The following is an 11,547-nucleotide window of genomic DNA, read 5'->3' as shown; positions in this document are numbered from 1 at the left end:
TATGGGTAAATTGGCTTCCCAAGCCTGCACAGGTCCGTTTCGATGCATCCTCGAAAAAGTGGGCGGAGCGAGGATATATCCGAGTATTCCATGTGGACTCGGTGAGAAACGGCCTAAGAATTGGAACAGTACTTGGTCTCCCACTGATGAGGTTTTACGGGTACACGAGACCACAAGTATGGACAAGTATGGGTATTGGAAAATGGCCAATGTTTGGGATGAATCTCTCTCTTTCCCATCCTTAAACTGGGGGGAGCACGGCTGTGACCTGTGCAGCTGACCATGTGGTGAGAATGTCTTTGTTTAGTAAATAATTCTGTTAATTCTTAACTATCTCAGATCTCTTGTTTCTTAAGCCAGCCACAGTTTTAGGAACATGCAGAATCTAGAGAAGTTTGATAGAAAATATAATCTAACACACCACTCTGAAACAGACTTTCCGTTTGGGTCCATCACACTTCCCACCACACACTGCCCTCTGCTGGCCAGGCTGCTGCCCTACAGAAACTCCTCTGCTGCGTTTGTACTTTCAAAAAAGGAGCAGCAGAGCACAACAAAAGCTGAGAAAAACAATTAAAAAATCTATTTAAAAAAAGTGTGGCAACACTCAGTCACCCCTGTTTACTCAACCTTCCTCCTTCCCCTCATCCTCCTCTTCCACCACTCTTATCTCTTATGAGTTATTACAGCCATAAACTATCATAGTTAGTTTGCCTACATTCTGTGTTACTGTGTTAACAAGCTTAACTAATGCTTACCCTGCACCTGTCACTAAATGCATGCATTGACCAATTAAAAAACCTTTAACATTTCCATACATGTACATGCCGCAGTTAAATTCTTCCAAACTGCACTTCAAACTGTGCAGAAAGAAAAGTTACATGTTAGGAAATACTTACTTTATCAGCCCGAGTTCCGGCTGGGATGGCAAACAGGGCGAATGCCTTCTGCTAAGCTCTAACACATTTGCCCCGACTTGTATTACAACGCTGCTTAATTTAAAACTGAGGTTGTGTAGCGTAAACTCAGACTTCATAGCGTATCACCGGAGCCCCCTTGGTTGTTACTAGATTGCTGAGTGCGCGCCGTAATACTGGCAAAGTAATGAAGAAAATCGAGGCTAAGCTAGCAGCTACGGCACCGCTGAACACGTGTGATCGCGGTTACTCTCTGACGACGATGGAGGTCACCACTAATACCAACATGAAGACAAAACCTTCTCCTGCTACTCCCACAAAGACTTCAGCTCCACCAACAAAGATGAAAACAGTGCAGAAATCGTCAACCAAGGCAGATGAGGCTCTGGTTACCACCATAGAGAAACTGACCTCCAAAATGGAGGATTTCGGACTCCAGCTAATAGAAAATTCGATCATGATCGTGAATATTTCTCGACTGACGGAAATTAATGTGGCTGAGATTAAAGATTGCAAGGACAAGATTAAAGGAATGGAAAAAGAATTGCCAAAGATTGCCAAGGAAAACAAAGAGTTGAGAGAAAAGGTTGCGGAGCTGGAGAGGTACACGTGGCGATGGAACTTAAAAATTGGGACTGGGAAGAGAAGAGGAAGGCAGACATCGGCAGGGCATCCTGCAGTTTGTGATGAGACACCACAGAGATGCCATCTGGAAGATGACCAAAAGCTGCAAAACCTGCAAAGACCTGGGGATTCTCTTCAAGCAAGACTTCTGTAAAGCTGACCGGGAAGCGCGAGCGGCGGCATGGCCAAAGATGGAGCAAGCCCGGGCTGCAGGGAAGAAGGTCTACTTCAGAGGACATGTGGGCTACATCAGTGGTAACAGGGTTCATCTGGATTGGTCTGCTTTAAACAAAATACACTTACCTTGCACTTTTAAGATGTTTGAAAATACTTGTTATAGTTGTATTCTTTGAAATGCTTCTTTTACAAAGTAAAGTTTAGTTGCAACTGACTAAAGTTAAATTGAGTCCACAGGTTAAAATATTTTATACCTTACGTTCTATTTAGAAGAAAATGTGAGGAGCAAATGTTAAATGGCCCCTTTAATCTTCTTATACTTGAATATATTCTGGTTTTCTTTGGTAAAATGCTCTTATACACTTTGTTCTGGTTAGAATACATTTTTGATATGCCATGTTAAAGATCTGTTTTCGATCTTGTAAGCTAAAATCCTCAGTTTTATAACAAATGAATAACTCAGGGGCTTTGTTAAAATGTAGTACCAGCTTCCATAGAGTCGTATTTTTATTTTATGTGTTGTCTTTTATGTCTTCATTGTTCTCTGTGTGTTCCTATGTTCCACCCAATGTTAGGGGTCTGAGAGATTCTGTTAAAAGGAAATCTATTTTTCTCTTTTGTAAAAACCAAAAAGCTCAGTCTTTTCTTCTATAAATGAGATTAACAATGATGTGCATTTCACCACTCACAGAGACAAATGAGAATTTTTGAAATTTAAGGTACGCCAGATTTCTATAATTAATGGCAAGCGATTGAGCAGGGAAAGTAAACAAAAGAAGATGGAAATTGTCAATGGAATTAACTCTGTTTGTCACAAACCTGCACTAAATGAAGGAGATAAACAAACGCTCCTCCTTTTACAGTCTTCCCTGGACAGTATGTATACCACTAAGGCCTCTGGTGCGTACATAAGATCTAGAGCAAAGTGGGTGGAGGAGGGACAGCGGAGTTCAGCTTACTTCTGTAGAATGGAAAAAAGAAGGCACGAACGAAACACTACTAAAACATTGTTACTTAATGACAAAGAAAACACAGACCCTAAAGAGATTACAAAAGAAATTGTTCAGTTCTATGTTGAGCTGTACTCCTCCTCCTCTTCCCACGATGCTGATGCTTTTCTTGACCATGTTAAAGATTTGGTTCCTAAAGTAGATGAAGTATTCCGAGAGGTTTGAGAAGCAGAGATCACTATGGAGGAAGTAGAAAAAGCTATGAGATATTTATCTCTGGATAAATCTTCAAGCTCAGATGGGCTGACTATAAATCTTTATAGACACTTCTGGGAACACTTGAAAGATCTCTTCTTCCTGGTATTAAAAGAGATTTTGGAAACTTGCACTCTTCCAAACACCATGAAGCAAAGTATCATCACCCTCATCCCTAAACCGGGGAAAGACTCGAGATTAATCGATAATTTAAGACCAATCTCCCTACTCAACAATGACTATAACATTTTAACCCATATATATGCTTCGAGACTGAAAACTGGGATGCCTCCGATTATTTCAGACACACAGTCAGGCTTTCTGAAATCAATTCACAATAATATCCGTCTTGTACTTGACCTACTAGATTATAATACCGTATTTTCACGACTATAAGGTGCACATAAAAGTCTTAGATTTTCTTCAAAATGTGCGGCGCGCCCTATGGTGCAGTGCGCCCTATGTGTGTGTTGTTGTAAAGCGGACGTAGTAGAGAACACCATGAGAACGTTAAAGGGGGAAGTGTGGGCGTGGATTGTATATAAATGAACGGGTATGTGCGTTATGCAGAACATCGTTGTTTTAACAACCCTGAAAATGGCGAAGAGACACGCTTATGAAGCACAGTTTAAACTGAAGGCCATCAGCTACGCGGAGGAACATGGAAATCGAGCAGCCGCGAGAGAATTTAAGATTAATGAATCGATGGTTCGCAAGTGGAGGAAGCTGGAAAACGAGCTCCGACAGGTAAAGAAGACGCAGCTGAGTTTCCGCGGACATAAGGCGAGGTGGCCCGAGTTGGAGGAAAGACTCGAGCAGTGGATCATCGCACAAAGAACGAGTGGGAGAAGCGTTTCGACGGTCACCATTCGACTAAAAGCAGTAACGCTAGCAGAAGAAATGAAAATTGAACATTTCCAAGGAGGTCCGTCTTGGTGCTTTCGTTTCATGAAACGGTGCCATTTTTCCATCCGGGCCAGAACTACGGTAGCGCAGCAACTTCCAGCGGATTATAATGAAAAGCTGGCCATCTTCCACTCCTACTGCAGCAAACACATCGCCGACAAACACATCCAGCCCAGCCACATCACTAACATGGACGAGGTGCCGCTAACTTTCGACATCCCGGTGAGTCACACTGTGGAGAAGAAGGGGACCAGCACGGTAGCGATACGCACAACGGGGCACGAAAAGTCTTCTTTTACTGTTGTGCTTAGCTGCCATGCTAATGGACAGAAACTGCCGCCTATGGTGATTTTTAAGAGAAAGACTTTGCCTAAAGAGAAGTTTCCATCAGGAGTCATCATTAAGGCAAATCAAAAGGGCTGGATGGATGAGGAAATGATGAAAGAGTGGCTGAGGGAGGTGTATGTAAGGAGAACAGGTGGTTTTTTCCACGCATCACCATCGCTGTTGATCTGTGACTCTATGCGTGCCCATCTTACAGCCGATGTGAAAAAACAAGTGAAGCAAATGAACTCTGAGCTTGCTGTCATTCCGGGAGGCCTGACAAAGGAACTCCAACCGCTGGACATCGGTGTGAACCGGCCGTTCAAAGTAAGGCTGCGAGCGGCGTGGGAGCGATGGATGACCGACGGAGACCACAGTTTCACTAAGAGTGGAAGGCAGCGCCGGGCGAGTTACGCCACAATTTGCAAATGGATTGTAGATGCTTGGGCTAGCGTGTCTGCTGGCACTGTTGTTCGAGCTTTCGCAAAAGCCGGCATCATTTCCAAGGAGCCGCACGGCACTGAAAGTGACTCTGACAGTGAAGAAAATGAACCTGGTATGTTTGATGGAGATTTAGCGCAGCTGTTCAATTCAGAAACAGAGGACGAGGAGTTCGATGGGTTTGATTGATGACGATTACAGGTAAAAATAATGTTAGTACATTGTAATCAATACTTAAATAAAGCACAACCAAACTCAGTTTTGCTCCCGCTCTATTTTTAAATACGCACACTTGTATGCTTGTGTGTGTGTGTTGTTGTAATGCGGACACCATGAGAACGTTAAAGGGGGAAGTGTGGGCATGGAACCCGCGCCCTATGAGCAGGTGCGCCTTATGTGTGTGTTAAATGCAGTCATGGCACACATAACTGAGACTGCGCCTTTTAGTACGGTGCGCCTTTTGGTCGTGAAAATACGGTAGTTTAATTGAAGATGAAGGCTTTATTTTTATTTTTAGATTTCTTTAAAGCCTTTGATATCATTGAGCATGAGTTCATGTTCCGCACATTAGATTTATTTGGTTTTCGACCCAACTTCTTAAATTTAATTAGAACTCTCTACAAGGATACAAACAGTGTAATCTCGCTCCCACGTGGCATCTCTCCGAGAATTGCCATGAACAAAGGCATTAAACAAGGTTGAGGAAACATGAAATCCTTTGAACAACTTAAGAAGGAGTTCAGTCTACCGGTGCAAGATTTCTACACATTTTTACAATAAAGAGTTATCTTTGGAACCATAAGGTATGGGATAGCCTCAGCAGAGCACCATCACACATAGAGAAAGTTCTCATGTCATCTAAAGAAAAGTTTAGCACCCGAACCGCTAACTTGTGTCGCTAACGACAGAGCACCAGAGTTCTGACTGCATGTTCCGACATCCAGTTAGAACTCCGGCTCAGAACCGAACTGACAGCGTCGTCCGGTCGTTACGTGACCTCGGAAAGCGTCTCCCATTCGCCACGGTAACACTGCTCCGTAGAGCCCAACCGGGCCGCCATTTTGGCTCTCTGAAGCCACATCAGAGCTGCCATCTTGGATGAGGATCCCTACTCATCCACCACCTGGTAGACGTCATTACACCCATCACCCTCATCACTCCAGACCATACACACACACACACACACACACACACACACACACACACACACACACACACACACACACACACTCTTTGTACATAGTGTCGTTGTTTAATAGTGTTAGATGTCGTTTGCTACATGAATGTGTTGATTTATGAGATGATTTCAGAATTATTTATGAATTTATACATTTTGCTAATAAACGCCTGTTAGCTGAATTGAACGATTCTTGGTGATTATTGTGTATTTATTGTTGACAATTCACCGGTTTGTAACAGTCTGAGCTCGGATCTCACACCTTCATTTTATTTAAGATTGTTATATTTTACGCAGAAATATTAACTAACTTAAATAAACCTTTTACAAACGAGACTGATATTTTGGTAACTCGCTATTTTCAGTTTATCTGGTGGTGCCCCCCTTTTCGTTATTAATAAACACATAACAAATGTATGCAAAATTTCTCATTAATAAATTATTTTTGATAATTTATCAACTTTTAAGTAATTACTCAATTACTTTAGGAGTTGTTAATGAGTAATTTACCGTTTACTTCCATGAATAATCTTAATTTTTCATAAATGACTTCCAGTGATTTATTACTTTCATTAATCTATTACTTAAAGTAATTTCATACTAATAATCAACCACAAATCCCAACAAAAGCATCTCCTGAAGTTGTATGTTTTATCTGTGTCTTCAATAAAAAAAAGAAAAAGAGTGAGTGTGGTTGTTTGTCTCCGTGTTTGTCCGGCGATCCACTGTGCCCTGCTTTTTTCTATCGACAGATCATATCGACTACCATTTTCCCCCAAAACCTACTTACGGCTACAATAAAGTCACCTTGACCTTAACCCTCCGAGCTCCTAACTGCACAATCATTTAATCAAATCCAGCCAATAGTCCCCACAAATACTACACTGAACAATGAGATATTCCTGGAGGTATTTTTGAGGGACCGAAGCGGTCACCCCGACTCGGGATGTGTTCGACCTGGTGGTGGTTGTGAGGATGAGGTGGTAGTCGGAGATTCAAAATTAAATTAGATTTATTTCAAATGTTCTTTTTACAAAAGTTGACACAAACATTGGTTTCCAGCCTCACAGCAGGCTGGCTGCCGCAGACTTGCTCTGTCAGTCTGTCAGTCTCCCTGACACTGAAGGTGTGCCCCGTTAAATAAGCCCAGCCCCACCCTGAATGGGGCCAATCAGGACAGGTTGGGATACACACATATCCAAGGGGTGTTTAACCCACCCTAAATTAACATTACTGCAAATTATAAGAATAAAGTATCTGAGCAAACAGAAACATCATTATAACATTCAACCTATATACCATACACTATTTTAACCCGTCACCAATTCCCCACTATGCATATTTACACATACCTATACAAACAGTGCACCCCTACACCCCGTGGACTGTGCCATCTGCCGTCTGACGGCTGAAATACTTCTCCTCCAGCGGAGGATAAGTCTGACGGGCCAGTGCAGGAAGTGCGTACGGTGAGTTTTGTTGGGAGTTTTGCCACTATACAGAAGTTATACTGTGTGCCACTGACACGGGATGTAGGGGGTACCTCCCTACAGGCCCAGGATGTTCGATAACTACTGTCAGCCATGGTGATTGATGGATTTTCCGTCACTGTTGTGGCAAAATGTGCGCTGATGCGCACTCCGGCCCCACCCACGCCAGTGCGGGTGACGCAACGCCACAACCCATCTCCAACCCACACTTCCAATGTTCACAAGCACTCCCGTTTTTCCACAGTGTGCAGGTGCCCTCAAGTCTTTATTTTAAAGGGTGAAGGGGATATCACCTTCTCACAGTATTGCTGCAGTATCTGGGCTCACAAAGCCTCCTCCTCCTACAGCTCTTCTTCTCTTATGTTTTCCATCCTTCAGACTGAGAAAGAGTGAGGATGAAATAAACAGGGGCCTCAGTTATAAAGATTGCTTACACACAGAACAGGACCAGAACACCACTTCCTATGCAAAAGTTGTATATAAATAAACTTTGTGGGACAATGCAAGGTGGTGAATCGAAGCCAGATTCATCTCATATATTTAATGTCATCATAGATCCGATCCACGTGGTCATAAACAGCCCAGCCTGCAGCGTTATAGATGTGTTAGTTGAGTGAGCCATGAGGCTGAAAACTGAATCTGCAGCACGATGTTGATTTATCATAACTTCATCTTCAAATGAGAGTGGTGGATAGAGCTGATTATCCATTGTGACAAGGTGTGTAACAATCAGTCTGATTGCTGAGTAAGCAAATAGTGTGGTGACATTGTTGCGTAATGCCGCACAGTGGATGCTCTGGCACCGCCATGCCCTCGGAACGCATTGGTGCTGGAGACAGTGAGGCTGCAGTCACGGTGGCAGGACACGCCCTGCCGGGAACCTCGTCACCCACCGCTTCCAACTCTCGACAGACTGAGGACATAACGTACAAGTCTAGTGTGATTTTTTTTAAAGTGCTTGTTGAAATATTTAAAGGGGTCATATTATCCGGTTTTTCAACACTTTCACATGGTCTCATCGGTCCAAAAATGTATTCAAAGTTTATTTCCTTAAATACAGCTTTTCCTCCATTTGAATATTTGATCATAGGAGCTGCATTCAGAATCTGCTGTGTTTGTGTGAGCTGGACCGGCCCCTCCCACACATGCCCATCTTGGGAAGAGAAGGAAGTACTTCCTCTCGTGGTGCCATGTGCCAGAGCAGGGGTACGTCCGAATTGTTCCTCCTATCTCCTTAACTAGGACTTTTCCTAGTTACTTCCTTAATACCGGAAGTGTTTTTGTGTGGCGGCCATGAAAAGGACTGTCCGAATTCTCAATAAGCAAAGGAAAGGAGGCTCGTTGCTTCCTTTACAGCCTCCTTTAGCATAGGAACCACTGATGCATCCTTTAGAACCTCCTTTAGCTTAGGAACCACTGATGCATCCTTTAGCTCGCCTCCTTTAGCATTGGAACCACTGATGCATACTTTAGAACCTCCTTTAGCATAGGAACCACTGATGCATCCTTTAGCTCGCCTCCTTTAGCATAGGAACCACTGATGCATACTTTAGAACCTCCTTTAGCATAGGAACCACTGATGCATCCTTCAGAACCTCCTTTAGCTTAGGAACCACTGATGCTTCCTTTAGAACCTCCTTTAGCATAGGAACCACTGATGCATCCTTCAGAACCTCCTTTAGCTTAGGAACCACTGATGCTTCCTTTAGCTCGCCTCCTTTTAAGGAGTCGAGCTCATGCGGCCAAACAATTCCTTGTGGCGACAACATTTAAAGGGACCCGCTCATCCGAGCATTCAGGGAAACTCACGATGTCAGAAAAAGGGAGCAGATCATGTAAGTTACAACTTGAAATCATCTAAAACACAAATGCACTTTTTGTAGTTAATTTTCAAGTCCAACTTGTGGTTCTTTCCCCACCATGGCGGATGTCACTAATTGCACCGGCGTCGGATTATTATGACGTCACAAAGTGAAAATGCTGTCAGACTGCCACACCACCGTGATCACCTTTCACTAACTCTTTTAGGAAGTCTTCTAACACCTTTCCTTAACCCCGTGACGTCATCCATGTGGTTAAGATAAAGTCCATAGATAAGGAGGGACAATTCAGACGTACCCCATAGCAGGCTAAACCCCTGATGACACTATATAGGGTTTTATTTCTGATTGGCTCGTTGGAGCAACACATTTTTTAAAACCTGAAACAAGCCAGGGAGAGAAAGGACAGACTTTCTTCACATCTGTAGCGTCATTCCAGAAATGAGGATGCTTATTACTGTTGGAAAACCATTAGAAAATGAATTTTGCATAATATGACCTCTTCAACATTTAGTAAACAGATGAAACTGTACATGTTTGGTCTCGCTCCCTCGCCGCCAGCAGAGGTCACAGATCTCTCTGTGGCTCTCACAATATAGCGGTGACGACGTGCTGCCACTCACTTGTTTTTCTTTTATTTGGTATTCTACTAGTGTAACCACCAAATAATATAATTTTACTGGCCTCCACCTCACTAACAGCTATTTTACTCTGTGAAATCCCTTTTTCTTGTCTTTTTGTTCCATGATTGATCGTAGAAAGCCTTCAATCAGCAGGCTTATATATGCACAAATATTCATGAGGTACTTTGCGTTGACCATTCATAGTAGAATGGCATGTTGAGGGCGGGATCTGATCAGCGCAACCTTCCAGGTGGACTGTGATCTACAAAAGGGAAAGTGCATGCACAGTTTTATAAATCCAATAATTTTTTGGCTCACGCCATTTTCAGCTTTTGGGCACACGTACACTTTTAGTATGGATCATACATATGATATTTCTTAATGAGGCTCCAGGAGATTAGTTGCTGGTCCCCTGCTGACAGGCAGTTTGTGCAGATCCCTGCACTGCTGAGTCACTGCCTCGTCGACCTCCACAGCTTCAGTCCCATGCCGGATCTAATCTGCTTAACTCAAGCCTAACGGACACACAAAAACACCTTCTCATGCTCTGAGCGAACACTTTCACTCTCATCCGCGTCACTGAACGTTTTGCGTGGAAGTCTGACGAGGGTTCGTCTGTGAAAAGTCACGTGTGTTTTTTTCCCTCATGCTCATGCTCATGCTCTTTTGCTCCGAAGTGGTGGTTTGCAGGTTGGACGGTTAGTGGTGCGTCATCATGACGTTGTCGTCGTCATCAGGCGCATACAGCTGAGTGACCACGCGGACGTAAGAGATCTTCTTCACCGCCTTGTGAAACACCTGCTTCAAGTCCTTGGCTTGGTCTGACATGAGACTAATGCGAGGGCTGCGAGGAGATGGAGGAGGAGGAGGAGGAGGAGGAAGAAAAAGAAATACGGACAAAAATGTTGTGTGAAATGACAAACAAAAGGCCTTTTAAAATAGGTATTTAAGGAAAGATTGCAGGACTTTGGGAAAAATAACAATAGAAAGCAAAAGAAGTTGGTAATTGTGTCAAGAGGTGATTAGCTCAGTTAGCTTAGCTTCAAATGTGATCGCAGTTTTATCTAAAAGCTAAAAGGAGCGACTTGTTGCCGATCAATAATTTCTTTTAATTTCACTGTCTCTAAAATATTAGCTAATCAAGGTTTAGTCTTGCTTCTTAGTGCAAGTACAGACATTAATCAACATTTCTCAGACTTGTTTCCCAAAATCTTGATCGTTTCAATCAGAGAACAAAGGAAGACAATGAGCGTCCACATGACAGCTGCTGTTTCCAAGTGTTTTCAATTTATCAGTACCACAACAACCACAAACATTATGTGGAACATAACTTCATTTATTAGAAAAAAAAAACCCAAACATTATAAAACATAGATTAGAAAAAAGAATAGAAATACTTTATATACCTTAAAAAAGGTATAATTTGCTTGATTTGCACATAATTTAGATGAATGAAAAAGGGGAAACACTGGACAACAGATTTGAGTCATCAACACAAAGAAGCTAAGGCTTCTTCACAGTGGTGATGACCAGAGATCCAGCTTCCTGCAGGACAAACAGCGTCTTCTGATTCAAGACTAAGGAGATAAATACAACATGTGGAAAACTTAGTGCAGCCATCGGGGTCTACATTCCATTTGTGGATCAGTTTTCTTTCTTGTCAGTGCCCCAATAATCAAATCTGGTGATCAGACAACATGTTTTCATCCGAGCTCCGGTCATTCAGTATTTGCGCATCGCTGCCATCGAACGGAAATTTCCCTCTGTGAGGACTTTTACTTCTGAAGGTTGAAAACTTCATTTTGGGGCGAAAGCTGAGACGAATGGTCGACATGTGACATTG

At 42.9% G+C, this 11,547-nt stretch overlaps 1 protein-coding gene across 4 annotated transcripts in view; it reads right to left on the bottom strand.

Annotated features, from left to right (window-relative positions):
* Positions 1 to 6,767: 6,767 nt before the first annotated feature.
* The window catches only part of gc2 (guanylyl cyclase 2), a 26,751-nt gene continuing 21,971 nt past the window's right edge, over positions 6,768 to 11,547 (bottom strand). For 2 of the 4 annotated variants that reach the window (XM_080485939.1, XM_080485941.1), the window contains exon 25: positions 6,768 to 10,548. Coding sequence is in view for 2 of the 4 variants with exons in the window: in XM_080485938.1 (XP_080342064.1) it covers positions 10,404 to 10,548 (145 nt within the window). In the remaining 2 variants the exon portion in view is untranslated. The remainder of the gene's footprint in view (positions 10,549 to 11,547) is intronic. The other 2 variants (XM_080485938.1, XM_080485940.1) reach the window with 1 other exon arrangement.

The sequence above is a fragment of the Lipophrys pholis genome (genome assembly GCF_963383615.2).
Source record: "Lipophrys pholis genome assembly, chromosome: 18".
In the NCBI taxonomy this organism is placed as follows: Eukaryota; Metazoa; Chordata; class Actinopteri; order Blenniiformes; family Blenniidae; genus Lipophrys; species Lipophrys pholis.
Note: the sequence above shows the minus strand (reverse complement) of the source record. Positions and strands in the feature narration are given on the sequence as shown.